Source organism: Lethenteron reissneri, chromosome 25 (genome assembly GCF_015708825.2).
Source record: "Lethenteron reissneri isolate LAM-NWPU_2019-01 chromosome 25, ASM1570882v1, whole genome shotgun sequence".
In the NCBI taxonomy this organism is placed as follows: domain Eukaryota; kingdom Metazoa; phylum Chordata; class Hyperoartia; order Petromyzontiformes; family Petromyzontidae; genus Lethenteron; species Lethenteron reissneri.
Window position 1 is genome coordinate 4,031,740 of NC_083803.1, and position 23,094 is coordinate 4,054,833.

Consider the following 23,094-nt stretch of genomic DNA (forward strand, 5'->3'; position numbering starts at 1 on the left):
TGTGCTAGAGCAAATCTGAGATCAGATTTGGAATCAGCACCCAGCTGCAAAAGTCCAGGCCAGAAAAAAATGTGTTTTTTGTTGACCAGTGTTATTATCAAGTGTAGCGACGTCGTGGTGTTGGCTCGGCCACAAATGGGTTTCCCCTAATACATCATAATTTTTCCAATCTCTGAGAATTTGAAATGGACACTTGTTGTTTCATGATTTAAAAAAATGACGCATATCGTGCAATATGAACAGCTCGTGAGGTTTTCAGACAATATCAATTGTAGACAAATCAAGCCAAAGTGCCTCCCTACGCAACCGAGAGTTGACCGGCGCTCATAACCGTTGGCAGCTCTGTGCCAGTGGTGAGAATTCAACATTCCTATGGCGGGGGCGGGGTGGAAATAATCGTATTTGTTTCTGTCAGTGGAGAGACCAGGCCAGTCGCGCGCAACGTCCACGCGATGTCCCTTTCACTGCGAGCAACGCGGTTGGAGTCGGGGGCGCGCGCGTTTAGCGCCCGCGCACACACAGACACACACAGACACACACACACGGGCGTGCGCGTGTCTGTTGCGCGTTGTATTTATTCTGTTGGCAGAATAGGCCAGCTGTGTTTGTGCAAAGGGCGTGAGAGCTGATCGCAGGCGCGGGGCCGAGCTTTGTTCCCGGCTCTCGGCGGTCGCGGCCCGCGTCGGTGTTTCTCTTTGTCTCGCTTCATCCGCGTGCGACTCGCACAGCAGCGCTGGCATTTTTTGGTTTTATTCGAATCGTCAGACGAAAATACCGCTGAGCGCGATCGGCGTCCGAGCGCCGCGGATTAGCGAGCAAATCTATAAATATGGAGGCTCTCGGGCCGATTGCGCTTTTCTCACGCTGGCTGGAATGCCCGGCCACCTGACACGACCCGAGCATGTCCCAACCCAGCGGGGTCGGGGTACCGCGCGGGGATGACTGGCACCGAGGAGCCGCGTCCCCTCCGGACCGCGGTCTCGCCGTGCGAAAGGAGGTCACCGCCTCCAGAGGGGCGCGTGACCCGGCTCGGAGGGACGACGGCCTCGGGCGCTGGGGAGCCGGCTCGCTGGCTCGCTTCGAGCCATCCGCCCTGCACGGCCGCCTCTCACCGCCGCCGCAGTCAGCCCACTTCGGGGCCGACGCGGCCGACGTAGACGAAGTGCGCGAGCTGAGCGCGCACCTGAGCGGCTTCATCGGCCGAGCGCGCGCGCTGGAGCAACGCAGCCTCGTGCTGCGACATCAGCTGGAGAAGGCGCGCCGCCTCGCGCAGCTCTCGGGGCCTGATGCCGTCTACTCCGAGTGCCTCGGGCTCACGGAGCAGAGGCTGGACGACCTGAAGGCAGAGGAGCGGCGCCTGCGACGCGAGCTGGAGGCGGCGCGCGCGGAGGAGGAGACGGATTACAAGCGCCGGTAGGGGGCCCAAGGCCATGAGCGAGGAGGGTCACGTGGAGCACGTGGACCAGGGGTAGTGGAAGTTGGGGGAACTTGGGCCAGGCACTTGGGGCGTGGGGAACGACGAGGCCGCACGGTGCAGGCGACGGTGTCGTGGCGTAGCTGGTGCCCCATTGATCAAGGACGTCGGTATTCCAGTGTCCGCCACGGCAGGGGAGTGATAACGGGTCAAGGGTCAAGGTGGTTCGCGTGCACGCACAGAGACTCCCGCACAGAGAGCTGCGGCAGACGTGGCACGCATTACGCGAGTGTTTACTTGTAAAGCGTTTATTTAATTGGAATCAAATGTATTCATTAAAACACAGCTGCGTGTTTAATTAACAACAACAACAACAAACTTCACATCTGCACGGTGTCCATCACTACCAGTTCCAAGACAATGGTCCCTCGTATTAGAATTATGAACAGTTGGGTCAAGTGCTATTAGCGACCACCTATTTTAAAGTCGAGTCAACCTAGAGGAGACACAGGTCCAGTCCATCAGTTAATATCAATCTTGATTTGAAGCTTTCGTGACTGCAGGAATCCATACTATTTGGTTATTTCGGTAAAGTCACGTAGGTAGAAAAATAAAAGAAAATAACGTCGTGAAACATTTTTTTACAGATATATTTTTTAAATATATTTTTCTAACTACGTGACTTTACTGAAAGAACCAAAAAGTACAGTTAATATCACTTGCTACTGGTATTAACCGTGGTCGGAAATCGAAGTTACATAGCCCGGCTTCGTAGTGAAGTGAGCTAACCACTACGCCGCCACTCCCTAACGCACTCACTCCCGCTACACACACTGGCTCGCGTTGCAGTGGCGTGCAGTTATGCTTAACGGAGTAGCGATAGAGTAGAGTTCTCTGTATACCATACATTGCCACGGAACTTGGGTAGGGTCCCAAAGTCCTCAAAGCTTACGATAAACATATAAACGCGCTTTCAGATGCGCTTCCGCGGCCGTCTGGAACGCTCTTCTTTCCGATATTAGGAAGCCACTAGAGCTATGCAATTCTAACTCTAGATTGAAAACTCAATTCTTAAGAACTGATTTTTGTTTGTTAGTTTGCTGTCCTTCCCCCGCACCTCTGATGAGCACGGTTGGCTACGTACGGTGCAAGAGAAGTTTGACCTGCTACATATTTTGCTTTGGTACACGCAAATACACGTGCATTATGCCCGTCTTCGTTGTTTGCTACCGGCTATCGGTCCCGTTGTATAGGCGGCACGAACAAACGAAACTCAACTCAACATTCACGGCCTCGAACCGGGAAACGGCGCGTCAGTTGCACCACGTGTCCCTCCGCGTCGGTCGCACCGACTCCTCGTCAGCTCACCTTGCACAGGGGCGCGCCGAGGGAGACTTCGGTGTCTGCCTGATTGATCGAGCGATTGATTGCCATTATTTAAGCCGGCTAAGATCCCATTGAGACCGCAGCTCTTTCCCTCTCTCTCTCAAGGGAGACTTGGGTACAATTGTATACAGGGTGCTTCAAAAAAATATTAACACTTACATGGGACTATCGATTTTAATGGGAAAAACACGGATAATACACTGTAACATGATAACAACTGAATGTCAATAGCTTCAAAAAGTGAAAGTGTCTCTCACTTGTTCGCAATCGTTGTCAACGCACGCCTGGAATCTTCTCCAGGTGGTCTCCAGAGCTCGGAGGCACAGTTGCAAATTCTCAGAAGTGTTCACATTATTTTGAAGCACCCTGTACAATTCTAGATTTGAAACTTTCGTGACTGCAAGGATTCATACTCTTAGGTTTTTTTTTTCACTCTGTACAAACACATCATAGGCTACGGGGCTGTGTTGTGGGGCAGTAGTAACAGGCGATGCACGCACGATCCGTGGTTGGACTGTGCTTCTATGCGCCTGCCTCTATGCTCTACGCCTTCACGAACCCGGCACGAACTCAGCGTGGTGAAGTAGAGTCAGCGTTACCCGCACGTGGTACGCGTGGCTTGACAACAGGCACTGTACATGTACAAGGCATCAAACAGCAAAAAAAAAACGCCAGGTACTCAGAAGTGGCAGGTTGATAGTGATTATTATCAGTTTAACACCTCGTATGATTTTGAGACCAATATCATCCGTAATATAGTTTTTTTTGTTAGATTGCGTAAATATAAATGTGTCGTTAAACCCGCCACCACCCGACACAGCCGATTAGTAAGGATTGTCACGTAAACAGAACGTGCCAATTCGTCACTAGTACAGCACGCCGGTGTGTTGGAGAGTAAACCCACAGCATTTACAATCTGAGTACGACGTTTCACCAGGAATTACAACCAGCTTCATCAGGCGGGCAGCCAGATTTGTCAACGAATTGGCACGTTCTGTTTACGTGACAAACCTTACTAATTGTCTGTGTCGGGTGGTGGTGGAGGGTTTAACGACACATTTATATTTACGCGATCTAACGCCAAAAAAAACCCTCTATTATGAATATTGGTCGCGAAATCCTACATGTGAAACTAGCAGCGCCGTCTGTTTTGAGGACGGGATGTTTAACGCGTAGTAGGCTTTCGCGACAAATATCATCCATAATATAAATGTGTCGTTAAACCCACCACCACCCGACACAGCCAATTCGTAAGGGTTGTCACGTAAAACATGCCAAATCGCTACTAATACGGCACACCGGTGAGTTGGAGAGCAAATCCACAACAGAGTGACACTTACGCGATCGAATCCAAAACAACCTCGTCTAGTACGGATGGTAGTGATAACGATGGCAATTGATGAGGTGGTGGGTTTGAATGATGGTGCCATGATGTCCCGCTCACAGCCGAGGCAGCTTCTGACCAAGACTCGCCGTGAATTTCAGGTGGAAAAGTGAGAGCGACAACCTCCAACGACTGCGGGAAGACCTGGAGCGACTGAGCCACGTAAAGCCCTGCTCGCACTCACCCTCCACCACCACCACCACCATGCCACTCTCCCGCACTGCCGCGCCTTGCTCGCCACCGGCGCTCGGCAGCAATAACTCGGCGGAGGAGGAGGCAATTCCTGGAGCAGTGCTTCTTGACCTTTACTGCAGCCTTGCACCCCTTTGGTGCTTCTCAATCGTAAACAAATACATGTAGAATGTTAATAAATACCTCGGGTTTCATGTTCTATGGTTCTTTCATGTAAAGTCACGTAGGTTGAAAAAAAAACCAATATAATAATACAAACAAAGTGACTAAAAAATACCACGACGTTTCGATCGCAACACAAGCGGTCGTCATCAGGAACAGGGAGGTTAGCCTTTGAGGGCAAGCTGCTTATAAAGGTTAAGAGATGGGCGGGGCAGCTAATGTTATGTTGGAGAGGGCTCCGAAGCCGGCAGTAGGTCGACACATCGGGTTTGATGAAGCAGCGTAGTTGTATTTACGTGCCTCCGTGCTTAAATTGTGTGTTCGATGATTTACCTTCTAAACTAAATCTGGCCATGTCTCTCGTCCCCCAGAGAGGGCGTCTCGCACCCCCAGGGGTGCGTGCACTCCGGGTTAAGAACCGCTGGGCTGTTGTGACGTTTCGGGCAAATGGCACCTTTTGCAGGGGCTGTCTGCCACATTGGCCCCGCATCAGAATCAGAATCTCGATTAAGACTGGGAGGAATCCGATGAGCTTGTGGAGCTCTTTTTTTCCACAGATTTCCAGAGATGGGCGCCCGGCACAGGGCAGCCTTTAAGCAGCGCCGCCGTGGCGTGCGTGGGCCCCCCTAATTCAGCGCTGTGAAAGGCGAGGGGGGGTGGTGGATCAGCCACACGAGTTGTCAATCTCCATTTTCGCGGGCGTTGAGGACGTTCCATTAACCCTGGGCTCTGCGAGGAGGAGGAGGCAGCAGAGTACAGACAAAAAAAAAGACGTGGACTCCACGTGCCACGTCTGTGCGGGGATCCGATGTTTTCCCTTCGCAGCGCGTGGGTTTCCTCTGGGTGCTCCGGTAGCCTCCCCCATGTGAACGCCCATTTATGGGCTGAAAACACCTCGACACGCAGAAGATCGCAGAGCTCGGGTAATTGTCGGTAGCGTCGCCGGCTCGCCGCGTGGCTGCTCTGAGAGTCGTTCTCTCTCTCTTCGAGAGCGAGTGAATGCGCGCGCGCGTGTTTTTATTACTAATATAATAAGCCAAGAATGTGTGTGTCCCGCGCGTGACGTCACTCTACATGAGGCTCCCCCTTCCTCATGAATAATCATGAGCGGGTGACGTCACTCTACATGCCGCACCCCTCTCCAATAATCATGAGCGGGTGACGTTATTCCACATGCCGCACCCCTCCCCAATAACCATTAGCGGGTGACGTCACTCCACATGGGGCAACCCGCCACCACCCCGCTCATTAACAATCATGAGCTGAACAATTTTGAATATTCAGATCTACTGCAATATACACCCGGCCTTGGACGGGCAAACAAGCTCGTATATCCATGATTGACGAACGACGACGATGCCGGTGGTGGGGTGGAGGAGGAGCGGTGCTCGGTGGATCCGTCTCTGGAGCGGACTTTGTGTTGCAGGACGCGCACGAGGCGCTGTCCGCCCACCTCGCGCTGCAGATCGAGACCCAGGTCCTGATGGAGGACGCGGCGTTCACGCGGGACGCCCACAAGCAGGTGGCTGCTGCCTTCACACATTCCGTCACTCACTCATTCATTCAACAACAACCACCCCCCCCCCCTAGCCGGCCGTTAGTTCGGTCGTTCACCTTTGGTCGGGCGTTTGTAAATTCATCCCGCGGCCAGGCGTCCATTCTCCTGGCTTATTCACACCTCGTCAGGATGCACCGTAAGTCCTGGCCACGTGTCTCACTTAGTCGCTCATGGTCGCGCGTTCGTTCATCCAATCGCACATTCAGTTCATCCCTCGTTGAGCCATTCGCTCATTCGTCCTTGGTCTGGTCGTGCGTTCACTCATTCGCCGCTGTTATTGCACTCACACTTCCATTCACAGTTGGTCTGCTCATTTCACTCATTCGCCCCTGATCACACTCACACTCATTCGCCCATGCCTTGCGCTTGGCAGCGCTGCGTTGTCGTTGCTAAGCACCACCGCCTCGCGAGCTAATAGAGCAACACGCAGCGGGACGACGCGTCGGATGAGGCCCCTTCTTCAGAGGCTTCGAATTCTCCACGGCATCGCGAGCAACGACGTTAGTCCATCACGCACTCCGGCGATGCTCCGGCGATGATGATGGAGCACAGCTGTCTGATGCGAAAAAAGCCTGCCAGATCACGGGAACCTCATTTGCGCCTTTTGGCGTCATCTGGTCCAACACCATGTGAGACTAGGCTCTAAGGAAAGCTGTCTCGGGTGTGGAGCAATCAACTTCAAGTATAATGCATACATTATCAGAGTTATGTTTTTGTTTGCATTATGACTGCAGGTATTGTGGTCTATGCAAACATGACTCCTTGTGAAAAGGTGTCAGTTTTGTTGCCAGATAAAAGGGTAAAAAAACAATTATCAATTATCAGCCTGCCAGATGTTTCCCGCATAAATATTTTCGTCCGGCCTGCGGGGACGAATCTTAGGGTCATCCTGGACTCCCCACGTGGTCCGGGTTCTCTTTCGAGCGCAGCTTGCAGCAGCATTGAAGCTTAGCCACCCGGAGGTGACGCACTGCACAGCACGGGATTCTTGAGCTGTTTTTCCAAATCGAATTTATTTCTCACGACTCAAAACTAAAGTGCAGCGGAGATACGGACAGAGAGGTGTTATTTTCTTCCAGGAGCTGAGATGTTAACTACCTCGCTTGGTATGGAAAAGAGTTTGCATGTTCTCCCGTGCTCGCGTGGATTTCTCTGGTTTTCATCTCCACATTAAGAATCGTGCGTTTAGAGTATTTAGCTGATGGATATTTTATGTGATAAGCTACTTCGTTGAGCGATCATTTGTGACCAGATCGCTTCTGAAAAAATATCTCTATAGCTCAGTGGGCCTTACCTGGTCATTTTTTTTAAGTTTAGAGTCATATGAGACACCAGGAAGGGTAATCTCCCGGAATCTAGGACGCTCGTTGGCCGGCTGAGGTTGTGACTGGGGCTGAACGATTAATCGATTTCAAATCGCAATCGCAATTTGAAACAATGCGATTAGCAAATCGCAAAGGCTGCGATTTTTTGCGATTTGAAAAGTCCTATTACTTTCTTATTGGAATTGTTTATTTTTTATTGTTATAACTTTATTTATTTAACTTAACGATTGTTCTATGTTTGATTGTTCTATTTCAATGATTTTTTTTCATAAATACATGTTGGAAGCAATTAATATATTTTATGTTCTCATCCTTGCATTATAATATATTCATATGTTGATGGTATCATGTGGTAATGCTCCATCACGTGTTTTAAATCTATTACACAGTGAATATTGAACTGGAGCTTGACTTAAACAAATATAATCGCAAATCAAATCGCAATATCCGCCAGAAAAAAAAATAGCAATTAGATATTTCCCCCAAATCGTTCAGCCCTAGTTGTGACCCCCCCCACCTTCTCCTGACTCCTCCCCTCCCGTGGTCCTCCTCCGCCACAGCACCTGCCTGAGCTCCGTGAGAGCGTGGAGCTCGTGGGGCAGATGATGACCTCCATTGAGGGGCTCTCCCCAGACGCCTTGGGGACCACGGAGACCGAGCAGCTTCAGCACGAGATGGGCAGCGACTGTCAGGTGAGCGGGGGGGGGGGGAGTCGAGAGGGGGGGGGTCGGGGGGGAGTCTAGAGGGGGGGGTCAAGGGGGGGGGTTTGAGGTGGGGGTTGGGGGAAGAGTCGAGGGGGGTTCGAAGGGGGGGGAGTCGAGGGGGGGGGTTCGAGGGGGGGGGGGGAGTCGAGGAGGGAATCAAGGGGGGGTTCGAGGTGAGGGGTTGGGGGGGGGGAGTCCAGGGGGGGTTCGAGGTGGGGGGTTAGGGGGGGAGTCGAGAGGGGGAGTCAAGGGGGGGGTTCGAGGTGGGGGGTCGGGGGGGGAGTCGAGGGGGGGTTCGAGGTGGGAGGTTGGGGGAAGAGTCGAGGGGGGGGTTCGAGGGGGGGGGGGTCGGGGGGAGAGTCGAGGGAGGGGTCAAGGGGGGGGGGAGTCGAGGGGGGGGTTCGAGGGGGGGTGTTGGGGGGTCCACTGCGATGGTCAACGTCCTCACCCCAATGTCCACCGCGCCAACTCGCTGCTGCCACGCGCACCGATAACGCACCGCGCTCGGGCGACTCGACCTGTAACGCCACGGCATGGGCACGCGCGCCGGTGGTGGAGATGCAGCGGTGACATCGGTGGGGGAGATGCAGCGGTGACATCGGTGGGGGAGATGCAGCGGTCACATTGGTGGGGGAGATGCGGCGGTGACATCGGTGGGGGAGATGCAGCGGTGACATCGGTGGGGGAGATGCAGCGGTGACATCGGCTCGCGTGCGGGCGGGCGGGCGCCAGGCGGATTGTTGCGTCGCGGGTTTTGTGAGGGGGCGGTGACGGCTTGGGGGAGGTCGTCGCACAGCGGTGGATTGGTCACGGTGGTTGGTTCGGGCGAGGGATGGAACTGATGGTTGGTGTTAGTGATAGGGTGAGTACTAGTGGCTGGGTGGTGTTAGAGGCGGGGTGAGTACTAGTGGCTGGGTGGTGTTAGAGGCGGGGTGAGTACTAGTGGCTGGGTGGTGTTAGAGGCGGGTGAGTACTAGTGGCTGGGTGGTGTTAGAGGCTGGGTGAGTACTAGTGGCTGGGTGGTGTTAGAGGCAGGGTGAGTACTAGTGGCTGGGTGGTGTTAGAGGCTGGGTGAGTACTAGTGGCTGGTTGGGGTTAGAGGCTGGGTGAGTACTAGTGGTTGGGTGGTGTTAGAGGCTGTGTGAGTACTAGTGGTTGGGTGGTGTTAGAGGCAGGGTGAGTACTAGTGGCTGGGTGGTGTTAGAGGCTGGGTGAGTACTAGTGGGTGGGTGGGGTTAGAGTCTGGATGAGTACTAGTGGTTGGTTGGGGTTAGAGTCTGGATGAGTACTAGTGGTTGGTTGGGGTTAGGGGCTGGGTGAGTACTAGTGGCTGGGTGGTGTTAGAGGCTGGGTGAGTACTAGTGGTTGGTGTTAGAGGCGGGGTGAGTACTAGTGGTTGGTTGGTGTTAGAGGCTGGGTGAGTACTAGTGGTTGGTTGGGGTTAGAGGCTGGGTGAGTACTAGTGGTTGGTTGGGGTTAGAGTCTGGATGAGTACTAGTGGTTGGTTGGGGTTAGGGGCTGGGTGAGTACTAGTGGCTGGGTGGTGTTAGAGGCTGGGTGAGTACTAGTGGTTGGTGTTAGAGGCGGGGTGAGTACTAGTGGCTGGGTGGTGTTAGAGGCTGGGTGAGTACTAGTGGCTGGGTGGTGATAGAGGCAGGGTGAGTACTAGTGGCTGGGTGGTGTTAGAGGCAGGGTGAGTACTAGTGGCTGGGTGGTGTTAGAGGCTGGGTGAGTACTAGTGGCTGGGTGGTGTTAGAGGCGGGGTGAGTACTAGTGGGTGGGTGGTGTTAGAGGCAGGGTGAGTACTAGTGGGTGGGTGGTGTTAGAGGCAGGGTGAGTACTAGTGGGTGGGTGGTGTTAGAGGCGGGGTGAGTACTAGTGGCTGGGTGGTGATAGAGGCTGGGTGAGTACTAGTGGGTGGGTGGTGTTAGAGGCTGGGTGAGTACTAGTGGGTGGGTGGTGTTAGAGGCGGGGTGAGTACTAGTGGCTGGGTGGTGTTAGAGGCTGGGTGAGTACTAGTGGCTGGGTGGTGTTAGAGGCTGAGTGAGTACTAGTGGCTGGGTGGTGTTAGAGGCTGGGTGAGTACTAGTGGTTGGGTGGTGTTAGAGGCTGGGTGAGTACTAGTGGCTGGGTGGTGTTAGAGGCTGGGTGAGTACTAGTGGCTGGGTGGTGTTAGAGGCGGGGTGAGTACTAGTGGCTGGGTGGTGTTAGAGGCAGGGTGAGTACTAGTGGGTGGGTGGTGTTAGAGGCGGGGTGAGTACTAGTGGGTGGGTGGTGTTAGAGGCGGGGTGAGTACTAGTGGGTGGGTGGTGTTAGAGGCGGGGTGAGTACTAGTGGGTGGGTGGTGTTAGAGGCTGGGTGAGTACTAGTGGCTGATCTTCTTGGTTCTTTCGGTAAAGTCACGTAGAAGGGAAATAAAATAATATAAATAAAACATTATTATGTTTTATTTTTATTATTGTATTACTTCCCTTCTACGTGACTTTACCGAAAGAACCAAGAAGATGAATCCCTGCAGTCACGAAAGCTTTAAATCGAAATTTACTAGTGGTTGGTTGGGGTGAGAGGCGGGGTGAGTACTAGTGGCTGGTTGGGGTTAGAGGCTGGGTGAGTACTAGTGGTTGGGTGGTGTTAGAGGCTGGGTGAGTACTAGTGGCTGGGTGGTGTTAGAGGCTGGGTGAGTACTAGTGGCTGGGTGGTGTTAGAGGCTGAGTGAGTACTAGTGGCTGGGTGGTGTTAGAGGCTGGGTGAGTACTAGTGGTTGGGTGGTGTTAGAGGCTGGGTGAGTACTAGTGGCTGGGTGGTGTTAGAGGCTGGGTGAGTACTAGTGGCTGGGTGGTGTTAGAGGCGGGGTGAGTACTAGTGGCTGGGTGGTGTTAGAGGCAGGGTGAGTACTAGTGGGTGGGTGGTGTTAGAGGCGGGGTGAGTACTAGTGGGTGGGTGGTGTTAGAGGCGGGGTGAGTACTAGTGGGTGGGTGGTGTTAGAGGCGGGGTGAGTACTAGTGGGTGGGTGGTGTTAGAGGCTGGGTGAGTACTAGTGGCTGATCTTCTTGGTTCTTTCGGTAAAGTCACGTAGAAGGGAAATAAAATAATATAAATAAAACATTATTATGTTTTATTTTTATTATTGTATTACTTCCCTTCTACGTGACTTTACCGAAAGAACCAAGAAGATGAATCCCTGCAGTCACGAAAGCTTTAAATCGAAATTTACTAGTGGTTGGTTGGGGTTAGAGGCGGGGTGAGTACTAGTGGCTGGTTGGGGTTAGAGGCTGGGTGAGTACTAGTGGTTGGGTGGTGTTAGAGGCTGGGTGAGTACTAGTGGCTGGGTGGTGATAGATGCTGGGTGAGTACTAGTGGCTGGTTGGGGTTAGAGGCTGGGTGAGTACTAGTGGGTGGGTGGTGTTAGAGGCTGGGTGAGTACTAGTGGTTGGGTGGTGTTAGAGGCGGGGTGAGTACTAGTGGCTGGGTGGTGATAGAGGCAGGGTGAGTACTAGTGGCTGGGTGGTGTTAGAGGCGGGGTGAGTACTAGTGGCTGGTTGGGGTTAGAGGCGGGGTGAGTACTAGTGGTTGGTTGGTGTTAGAGGCTGGGTGAGTACTAGTGGCTGGGTGGTGTTAGAGGCGGGGTGAGTACTAGTGGCTGGGTGGTGTTAGAGGCGGGGTGAGTACTAGTGGTTGGTTGGGGTTAGAGGCTGGGTGAGTACTAGTGGCTGGGTGGTGTTAGAGGCGGGGTGAGTACTAGTGGCTGGGTGGTGTTAGAGGCTGGGTGAGTACTAGTGGTTGGTTGGGGTTAGAGGCTGGGTGAGTACTAGTGGCTGGGTGGTGTTAGAGGCTGGGTGAGTACTAGTGGCTGGGTGGTGTTAGAGGCTGGGTGAGTACTAGTGGCTGGGTGGTGTTAGAGGCGGGGTGAGTACTAGTGGCTGGGTGGTGTTAGAGGCTGGGTGAGTACTAGTGGCTGGGTGGTGATAGAGGCAGGGTGAGTACTAGTGGCTGGGTGGTGTTAGAGGCGGGGTGAGTACTAGTGGCTGGTTGGGGTTAGAGGCGGGGTGAGTACTAGTGGGTGGGTGGTGTTTGAGGCTGGGTGAGTACTAGTGGGTGGGTGGTGTTAGAGGCGGGGTGAGTACTAGTGGCTGGTTGGGGTTAGAGGCGGGGTGAGTACTAGTGGCTGGGTGGTGTTTGAGGCTGGGTGAGTACTAGTGGGTGGGTGGTGTTAGAGGCGGGGTGAGTACTAGTGGCTGGGTGGTGTTAGAGGCTGGGTGAGTACTAGTGGCTGGGTGGTGTTAGAGGCTGGGTGAGTACTAGTGGCTGGGTGGTGTTAGAGGCGGGGTGAGTACTAGTGGCTGGGTGGTGTTAGAGGCGGGGTGAGTACTAGTGGCTGGGTGGTGATAGAGGCAGGGTGAGTACTAGTGGCTGGGTGGTGTTAGAGGCGGGGTGAGTACTAGTGGCTGTGTGGTGATAGAGGCGGGGTGAGTACTAGTGGCTGGGTGGTGTTAGAGGCTGGGTGAGTACATGTGGCTGGGTGGTGTTAGAGGCTGGGTGAGTACTAGTGGTTGGTTGGTGTTAGAGGCTGGGTGAGTACTAGTGGTTGGTTGGTGTTAGAGGCTGGGTGAGTACTAGTGGCTGGGTGGTGTTAGAGGCTGGGTGAGTACTAGTGGCTGGGTGGTGTTAGAGGCTGGGTGAGTACTAGTGGGTGGGTGGTGTTAGAGGCTGGGTGAGTACTAGTGGCTGGGTGGTGTTAGAGGCTGGGTGAGTACTAGTGGGTGGGTGGTGTTAGAGGCGGGGTGAGTACTAGTGGTTTTTTGGTGTTAGAGGCTGGGTGAGTACTAGTGGCTGGGTGGTGTTAGAGGCTGGGTGAGTACTAGTGGCTGGGTGGTGTTAGAGGCGGGGTGAGTACTAGTGGCTGGGTGGTGTTAGAGGCTGGGTGAGTACTAGTGGCTGGGTGGTGTTAGAGGCTGGGTGAGTACTAGTGGTTGGGTGGTGTTAGAGGCTGGGTGAGTACTAGTGGCTGGGTGGTGTTAGAGGCTGGGTGAGTACTAGTGGCTGGGTGGTGTTAGAGGCTGGGTGAGTACTAGTGGTTGGGTGGTGTTAGAGGCTGGGTGAGTACTAGTGGCTGGGTGGTGTTAGAGGCTGGGTGAGTACTAGTGGCTGGGTGGTGTTAGAGGCTGGGTGAGTACTAGTGGTTGGGTGGTGTTAGAGGCTGGGTGAGTACTAGTGGTTGGGTGGTGTTAGAGGCTGGGTGAGTACTAGTGGCTGGGTGGTGTTAGAGGCTGGGTGAGTACTAGTGGGTGGGTGGTGTTAGAGGCGGGGTAAGTACTAGTGGTTGGGTGGTGTTAGAGGCTGGGTGAGTACTAGTGGCTGGGTGGTGCTAGAGGCTGGGTGAGTACTAGTGGTTGGGTGGTGTTAGAGGCGGGGTGAGTACTAGTGGCTGGGTGGTGTTAGAGGCTGGGTGAGTACTAGTGGCTGGGTGGTGTTAGAGGCTGGGTGAGTACTAGTGGGTCGGTGGTGTTAGAGGCTGGGTGAGTACTAGTGGTTGGTTGGGGTTAGAGGCGGGGTGAGTACTAGTGGTTGGGTGGTGTTAGAGGCGGGGTGAGTACTAGTGGTTGGGTGGTGTTAGAGGCTGGGTGAGTACTAGTGGCTGGGTGGTGTTAGAGGCTGGGTGAGTACTAGTGGTTGGGTGGTGTTAGAGGCGGGGTGAGTACTAGTGGATGGGCGGTGTTAGAGGCTGGGTGAGTACTAGTGGCTGGGTGGTGTTAGAGGCGGGGTGAGTACTAGTGGATGGGCGGTGTTAGAGGCTGGGTGAGTACTAGTGGCTGGGTGGTGTTAGAGGCTGGGTGAGTACTAGTGGTTGGGCGGTGTTAGAGGCTGGGTGAGTACTAGTGGCTGGGTGGTGTTAGAGGCAGGGTGAGTACTAGTGGTTGGGTGGTGTTAGAGGCGGGGTGAGTACTAGTGGCTGGGTGGTGTTAGAGGCTGGGTGAGTACTAGTGGTTGGGCGGTGTTAGAGGCTGGGTGAGTACTAGTGGCTGGGTGGTGTTAGAGGCGGGGTGAGTACTAGTGGCTGGGTGGCGTTAGAGGCTGGGTGAGTACTAGTGGTTGGGTGGTGTTAGAGGCTGGGTGAGTACTAGTGGCTGGGTGGTGTTAGAGGCGGGGTGAGTATTAGTGGCTGGGTGGTGTTAGAGGCTGGGTGAGTACTAGTGGCTGGGTGGTGTTAGAGGCGGGGTGAGTACTAGTGGGTGGTTGGTGTTAGAGGCTGGGTGAGTACTAGTGGCTGGGTGGTGTTAGAGGCGGGGTGAGTACTAGTGGATGGTTGGTGTTAGAGGCTGGGTGAGTACTAGTGGCTGGGTGGTGTTAGAGGCTGGGTGAGTACTAGTGGCTGGGTGGTGTTAGAGGCTGGGTGAGTACTAGTGGTTGGGTGGTGTTAGAGGCTGGGTGAGTACTAGTGGCTGGGTGGTGTTAGAGGCTGGGTGAGTACTAGTGGCTGGGTGGTGTTAGAGGCTGGGTGAGTACTAGTGGCTGGGTGGTGTTAGAGGCTGGGTGAGTACTAGTGGCTGGGTGGTGTTAGAGGCTGGGTGAGTACTAGTGGCTGGGTGGTGTTAGAGGCTGGGTGAGTACTAGTGGCTGGGTGGTGTTAGAGGCTGGGTGAGTACTAGTGGTTGGGTGGTGTTAGAGGCTGGGTGAGTACTAGTGGTTGGGTGGTGTTAGAGGCTGGGTGAGTACTAGTGGCTGGGTGGTGTTAGAGGCTGGGTGAGTACTAGTGGCTGGGTGGTGTTAGAGGCTGGGTGAGTACTAGTGGTTGGGTGGTGTTAGAGGTTGGGTGAGTACTAGTGGCTGGGTGGTGTTAGAGGCTGGGTGAGTACTAGTGGTTGGGTGGTGTTAGAGGCAGGGTGAGTACTAGTGGGTGGGTGGTGTTAGAGGCTGGGTGAGTACTAGTGGATGGGTGGTGTTAGAGGCTGGGTGAGTACTAGTGGATGGGTGGTGTTAGAGGCTGGGTGAGTACTAGTGGCTGGGTGGTGTTAGAGGCAGGGTGAGTACTAGTGGATGGGCGGTGTTAGAGGCTGGGTGAGTACTAGTGGGTGGTTGGTGTTAGAGGCGGGGTGAGTACTAGTGGGTGGTTGGTGTTAGAGGCCGGGTGAGTACTAGTGGCTGGTTGGTGTTAGAGGCTGGGTGAGTACTAGTGGGTGGGTGGTGTTAGAGGCTGGGTGAGTACTAGTGGCTGGGTGGTGTTAGAGGCGGGGTGAGTACTAGTGGCTGGTTGGTGTTAGAGGCTGGGTGAGTACTAGTGGCTGGTTGGTGTTAGAGGCGGGGTGAGTACTAGTGGCTGGTTGGTGTTAGAGGCGGGGTGAGTACTAGTGGCTGGGTGGTGTTAGAGGCGGGGTGAGTACTAGTGGCTGGGTGGTGTTAGAGGCGGGGTGAGTACTAGTGGGTGGGTGGTGTTAGAGGCTGGGTGAGTACTAGTGGCTGGGTGGTGTTAGAGGCGGGGTGAGTACTAGTGGCTGGTTGGTGTTAGAGGCGGGGTGAGTACTAGTGGCTGGGTGGTGTTAGAGGCTGGGTGAGTACTAGTGGCTGGGTGGTGTTAGAGGCAGGGTGAGTACTAGTGGCTGGGTGGTGTTAGAGGCTGGGTGAGTACTAGTGGCTGGGTGGTGTTAGAGGCGGGGTGAGTACTAGTGGGTGGGTGGTGTTAGAGGCGGGGTGAGTACTAGTGGGTGGGTGGTGTTAGAGGCTGGGTGAGTACTAGTGGGTGGGTGGTGTTAGAGGCAGGGTGAGTACTAGTGGGTGGGTGGTGTTAGAGGCGGGGTGAGTACTAGTGGCTGGGTGGTGTTAGAGGCGGGGTGAGTACTAGTGGGTGGGTGGTGTTAGAGGCGGGGTGAGTACTAGTGGCTGGGTGGTGTTAGAGGCTGGGTGAGTACTAGTGGCTGGGTGGTGTTAGAGGCAGGGTGAGTACTAGTGGCTGGGTGGTGTTAGAGGCGGGGTGAGTACTAGTGGCTGGGTGGTGTTAGAGGCTGGGTGAGTACTAGTGGGTGGGTGGTGTTAGAGGCGGGGTGAGTACTAGTGGATGGGTGGTGTTAGAGGCAGGGTGAGTACTAGTGGGTGGGTGGTGTTAGAGGCTGGGTGAGTACTAGTGGGTGCGTGGTGTTAGAGGCTGGGTGAGTACTAGTGGCTGGGTGGTGTTAGAGGCGGGGTGAGTACTAGTGGCTGGGTGGTGTTAGAGGCGGGGTGAGTACTAGTGGCTGGGTGGTGTTAGAGGCGGGGTGAGTACTAGTGGGTGGGTGGTGTTAGAGGCTGGGTGAGTACTAGTGGATGGGTGGTGTTAGAGGCTGGTTGAGTACTAGTGGATGGGTGGTGTTAGAGGCTGGGTGAGTACTAGTGGATGGGTGGTGTTAGAGGCTGGGTGAGTACTAGTGGCTGGGTGGTGTTAGAGGCGGGGTGAGTACTAGTGGATGGGTGGTGTTAGAGGCTGGGTGAGTACTAGTGGCTGGGTGGTGTTAGAGGCTGGGTGAGTACTAGTGGATGGGTGGTGTTAGAGGCTGGGTGAGTACTAGTGGTTGGTTGGTGTTAGAGGCTGGGTGAGTACTAGTGGCTGGGTGGTGTTAGAGGCAGGGTGAGTACTAGTGGCTGGGTGGTGTTAGAGGCGGGGTGAGTACTAGTGGCTGGGTGGTTGGGGTTAGAGGCAGGGTGAGTACTAGTGGCTGGGTGGTGATAGAGGCTGGGTGAGTACTAGTGGCTGGGTGGTGATAGAGGCAGGGTGAGTACTAGTGGCTGGGTGGTGTTAGAGGCTGGGTGATAACTAGTGGTTGGGTGGTGTTAGAGGCTGGTGAGTACTAGTGGCTGGGTGGTGTTAGAGGCGGGGTGAGTACTAGTGGCTGGGTGGTGATAGAGGCTGGGTGAGTACTAGTGGCTGGGTGGTTGATGTTAGAGGCTGGGTGAGTACTAGTGGCTGGGTGGTTGGGGTTAGAGGCTGGGTGAGTACTAGTGGCTGGGTGGTTGGGGTTAGAGGCTGGGTGAGTACTAGTGGCTGGGTACGAGTCCCACCTAGCTGCTCGTCCCAGCCCCGCATTCACCCCGAGTTTGCCCCTTCAGTCTCGTCTCGGCTTCCCCCCTCCCCACGCTCCACGGGGGGAATGACGCCGCTCGCTACTGCGCTGAACCGACTTGCCCCGGCCATGTGAATGTGGACATGTTGAGGCGTGATGGGGGGGGGGGGCTGTGAGCGTCTGCAGGGCGGCGCTGGCGGGTCTGGCGACGTCCACCAGCAGCAGGTGACAGAGCTCCGCGTCCTGGTGGACTCCCTCTCCAGCCAGCAGAGGGCGCTCCAGGATGAGGTGCTACATCATCAGCATCACCACCCCTCCCCCCAACTCACGTTGCGTCCGCGGGGTCTTCAAGCGAACACTCCCAAGCCCGCCGGGGCCTGTCCGTCACCATCACCATTATCAGCATGCCACGAGTGGGACGCTATGTTACAATGGGAAGTCGCAATGTACATCCTGTAGGTCAGTTAGCTGCTATTCAATAGAATAAAGCTTCATCCTCTGTTGCCCAACGTGTCTGGAGCTCTCTACCCCTGGCCATCTGCACTGCCGTGACCCCATTGCAGTTCAGGGTCAAGACGCTTCTCTTTCCCCCCTCTGCCTGTGGACTCTCTGTTCTCTAAGCAGTGTCGTTGTACCCTCTCTACCCTGTACCCTCCGATACCAAAGTGGTTGCAGCGTCGTTGTAATGGGCCCTGGTGCAGAGAATGACATGGGGCCCCCTGTATAATTACCGCTGTGTCTATAGTTTGACGCCTGGGGCCCTGTGAAAAAGAGCTTAATAGCTTATCGGATTTCTCCAGCATCAATCGTCGGACTCTGGGTTCTGGTGCAGTTGCACTGGCTACACACGCCACTGCTCCTACCCCCTCCCCCCTTCCCCGGCCACAGCCTCTTCCAACTGGAAATAACACCGAAGAACCAAAATCTCTTTCCAAAGATTGGCACGGTCTTGCGATGCAGTCACATTTAGGCGCTGCGCTAAATCCAAATTGTGTTTTGTATGGAGCAGAGATCTGATGATGCGAAGGCCGTGGCATGCCTGGCACGGGGACGTTATAATCCACGGCCTGGGCTCGTGGCAAGATCCCCGTGAATCTACCCCCGCCGCCGTCAGGCAGGGTGCGCGGATTACGTTCATTCCGTCAACTCAGCGATTTGCAAGGACCCGATAATCCCATTGGGGGAAATCAGATTGGACCGGGAGCTATTTCCACAGCGCGTTATTTGACTTCACCTGAACGGCAACAATATTTTGTCGGCAGTGGCTTAGCGGGAGCTTTGCTCGTCTGTGCCGTGTGGCCGCTGGCAATTTTAAATCAAAACGTAATGCTGGACTTATTGTTTTAACGAGTAAATTTGAGCGGTGTAAAGGAAAACGCAATACACTATATATAAAAAAAAAGAATCTTACCTGGTCTATCCAACATCAGTTTGAAGCTTCGTTCATGAGAAAAAATGAAGACTTGAATAAAAAAGATACCAACAGGTGTGTTTTTATAACATTCCAATAATTCTGCTACGTTAAGATTGAAAAAAATAAACTATCAAACTATATTAATTGTTACAAGGTAAGGCCCACTGAGCTCTATATATCTTTTTCAGAAGCTACTTGGGCACAAATGATAGCTCAACGAAGTGGCTTATCACCTGCACATTTATAGCAGCCAAATACTCTAAAAGGCGCGTTTCTAAATGTGGAGGGGAAAAACCGGAGGACCCAGACAAGAATCCACGTGACCACGGGGAGAACACGCAAACTCCAAATATAGAGGCGTCAGGGTTGGGATCGAACCCACAACCTCCTGTATACCACGCGAGGTAGTGAACATCTCGGAACCGTGGTGCCCGATTGCATTGAGAAGTGTGCGATTGGCATTGTAGTGATGTTACTAGAACGATTTAACAAAGGGGTATAAATGCCACATGCACGTTGCAAAAACTAGTTTCTGTGTACAGGATGACCGCAGTGGTGCTCATTTTATTCATCCTAGCTTTAACCCTGACTCCATGACCCCTGACCCCTTAACCCCCCCCCCCGGACCCCACAACGATGCCGCGCTGGTGGCAGTGCCAGCAGCTGGAGCGCAATCTGCGGGAGGCCGAGGGCGCCAGCGAAGCAGAGCTGAGCCGCGCCACCGCCGAGCTCCAGGCGCACCGGGTGGAGCTGGCCCAGGCGCTGGGGGCGCTGCGATCGAAGCGTGCCTGAGAACGAGCGACTGTGGGCGAGCACGCGCGACCTGGAGGCCGAGCTGGAGCGCTACCGCCGCGCCATCGAGAACGAGGACTCGCGGTAACGCTGGCGCCGCAGGCAGCGACACCGAACGCGAATAGCGGCGTCGCACACACCTTCCCCCCACCACCCCCCCGCTGAGCAAACACCGATCGCCTCTGTCCGTGCGTGTGCCCGTTTGCCCCGTTCGTCTGCGACATCCAGCCTGCACTCGGTGATCATCGGCGCTGTGCCAGCGACGGTGCACACTCTGGAGCGTCGCTGCGTGCCCGAGCTGGTGGCACGAGAGCTGGGCCGCGGGGCACAGGCAGGTGCGTCCTGTCACACCGCACGGAGCGCCGACGCGAGCGCGGTTCGCAAACTCACAGCAACCCGCTGACGCTTCGTGCCCTGTTGCTGTGATGTTGGTAGACGGGGCGATCGAGCATTTAAACAAAAGAAAAACCCCATCAGGATGTGTTAAAGCTAATCGATTCTATGGAACTGTTTAATGTGTGTTGACATAATAATAGGGGTTTTCCCCTTTTTTCTGGCAACAAACTGAAACCTTTTTACAAGGATTCATGTCTGCATTAACCACAATACTTGCAGTCAAAATGCAAACAAAAAACACACTGATAATGTATGCATTGTCCTTGAAACTGATTGGTCCACACCAAGGGACGGCTTTCTTTTGAGCCTCGACCCAATTGGTGCTCAAACAGAGGACGCCAAAAGGCGTACAGCTCAAAGACAATGCCCTATCAAAGTAACGAGGGCTCGGGGTGACCATCTACATCATTAGACCTCCTTTTCCAGTACCAAAATATAATAATAAGGTTTTTCCCCTTTTTTCTGGCAACAAAACTGAAACCTTTTTATAAGGATTCATGTCTGCATTAACCACAATACTTGCAGTCAAAATGCAAACAAAAAACACACTATGATAATATCTGCATTGTCCTTGAAACTGATCTTTTAGACGTTGGCACAGCCGACGGTAGCAGAAGGAAAACAAGGGCGAGTCTCGACAGCGTATAACTAGAGGCGGTATATTGCGCCCTAATGCGGGTATTGCACAGTGCGCGCGCGTGTGAATTCTGTGCTGATGCGTCGATGCTGGCGCTGTCTCGATACAGACTCAGACTCGGTGTTTGTGCGGGCCCGCGGTCGGAAACTGGCTGAGTCCACCTCCCCGATGGAAGATCCGTGCAGCGGCCACACCGCGCCAGGTGAAGACGTGTTTGAGACTGAAGGCCACGGGAAAGATCGATGGGGGAAAACGGGAATGGAAACGTGGACTGGGCGTAAACGAAACGAGGAGGAAGAGGAGGACGACGACGAAGCAGGAGGTGATGTCCCAGACGGAGTGAGATTCAGCAGGGCCTACAGCAGGGTGAAGGATTTAATCAGGGAGAAGATTGGCTACGGGGACGCAGAGGACTGTGTCTCCGAGACGAGCAGCAGCGAGGAAGACATTGCGGTGTACACGATGCCGAGCTCCGTGTGCGTCACCGGCCACGGCAGCTGGCCCCAGCCCTCGTGCTACTACGAGCCGAGCCTCGGCCACGTGACGGTGGTGGAAGCGGAGGTTGAGGACGAGCTCCTGATTCCCCTGCCATCACTGGGACCCCTTCCTGCTCCTCCTTCAGATCCCTCACTTGACCGAGACATCCTCATCCCTCTGGATCCCATGCTTACGCCAGACCACTGTACCTCCGCATCCACCTGCTCCTCCCTCCGTTCCAGATACCGAGCAGAGGCGGGAATCCAGAGAACCAGCGACGCCAGCACGAGAGGGCGGCGAGGAGAAAAAAGATAAAGGCGAAAAGGGGAAGGACAAAGTTACAGAGCCCTCTCGTGACGCGGACAGGAAGAAATGTGACGCAGACAACGAAGCCAAAGACGGAGACAAGACGTCCATAGGCAAAACCCCTCCATCTCCTCCGCAGGAGACCCTGCACGATGTAGAGAAGACCAAGAGCGCAACGGATCTGGGCAGCCGAGCCCTAGGAAGGGCCGGATACGGCGCGGCTGGCGAGTTCACGTCCTCCTCCATCAGCTACGGGAAGCTGGAGGTGATGGAGTCGACGGAGACGACGGTGGATGACAAGCGGCATGACTACGAGGAGAAGTCTTTGGTCATCGAGACGTCAGTGGAGAGGAAGGAGACATTTTCGTCGCACTGAGCCACCTGGGGTTCGACGCAACGCAGGGCGTGGCTCGCCGCTGCGTGTTTGACTGAAATTCAACCGAAACGATCGGCCCGTTAACAGGATTTCCAGAGCGATTCGTTTAATGGCTTAATCTACGCGTCCAGGTTTTTCTGGCGCCGTGCAGGTATTTAGATTTAGCTCACGGTGTGGTCAAGGGCGAATACAATTCACGAAACACGCGCTTGTGGAATCACACACACACACTCTCATGCGCTGCATCACCTACTCATTGCCAGAGCTGACCAGTGCCGTTGATTTCCGCAGTGTCTATAAGTCTCTACTAAAAAAGCAACGCGCACGGTTGTGGTTTTCATGATGTGGTAGTTGGTGGAATCCTTAGTAAATAAAAAAAGCAGACTACCCCACGGTGTTGAGACATATACTGGTTGTGTTGGGATGTGCAGGAGAGTGACCAGACTAAAGTCACTGTTGACAATGTAATAGGCACAAACACAAAAACTATCTAATAAAACCGAGAAAAACAAATACCGTGAAGAAAATAAAAAACATAATCTCCTACTGCTAAAGAGCAAACATTGACATTTGCATTATACAGTTCGAAGAGTTAGGCACGAATTTCAATAATCCGTAAGTTGAACAATAAAAACGGATGAGGGTGGCGATAGGGTTTCAGAGGTTGTGCCGAACGCTTAAAAATTGCTCTTTTTTGGGGCCACGGCGTCAGTAGGCGCCGGCCGCTGCTACCGAGGGCGCAGCTGTTGCGGAGAAATAAAAAAATGTTGTGTAACCTGCGGTACCCCGCGGTGCAACGCGCACGATCGGACGGGACCGGGGCTCGCGTGGCCTGGTGAGCGAGGTCCCTTGGGCCAGCACTCGGGCCCATCGCTGCCGGTCAGAGTTGTTTGGAAACGCATTTTAGCGCGTCGTACATCGCCGCAGTGGGCGGTGGATGGTGGATGGTGGTGGGGGGGGGGAGGGATGGTTTTGAGCGCGTGGAATAAAACTTCGAGCGGAAAAAAGGATCCTTGCCTGGCGTTGCCTTGGGTGTCGCCGTGTGTGTATATTAGGTGCTTCGTTACGTAACGGTCAAAGCCGTCCACCCTACCACCAAAAAAACAAATCCGTTAGAGACGAGTCCTAGGTCCGTGTGTGCCAGGCTCGACGACGTCAGTTTGATGTTCATCCATAATAAGAAGAAAAACAATACTTTCAAGTGACTATCATGAGCACAATTGTAGAACTCTCGTGACATGAGTGCAGCGTGATGTAATGAATTCTCGACATTCACATCGCAGTGACATCATCGCTACATCGCTATGTCGTCACTCGCGAAATTCACTATGAAGTCTTTATTTGTCTTCTCAACAAACCATCAAACTTGTGCCGGATAGCTCCGGCGTGTTGGCCACAAGCGAACTTGAGACGTTCAATGTTTGGGTTGGGCCTTCCCCTAAAATCGTGGCATGGCATGGCAAGCCATCTCCGGCAAGACGCACCCGGCGATCCGATAGGTGACAGAGCCCGCAGAGTTGCGTCTCCCACTCCCTCCCGACG

General features: G+C 54.1%; 1 protein-coding gene across 1 annotated transcript; it reads left to right on the forward strand.

Annotated features, from left to right (window-relative positions):
* Window positions 1-664: 664 nt before the first annotated feature.
* BFSP1 (beaded filament structural protein 1) lies at window positions 665-22,497 on the forward strand. The gene is given in 10 exon segments (XM_061558943.1): window positions 665-1,413; window positions 4,286-4,346; window positions 5,965-6,060; window positions 7,982-8,113; window positions 17,341-17,442; window positions 19,223-19,357; window positions 19,359-19,444; window positions 19,589-19,695; window positions 20,503-21,074; window positions 21,076-22,497. Coding segments are annotated over 10 exon segments (2,280 nt in total). The 5' UTR covers window positions 665-901; the 3' UTR covers window positions 21,553-22,497.
* The last annotated feature ends 597 nt before the right edge of the window (window positions 22,498-23,094 follow it).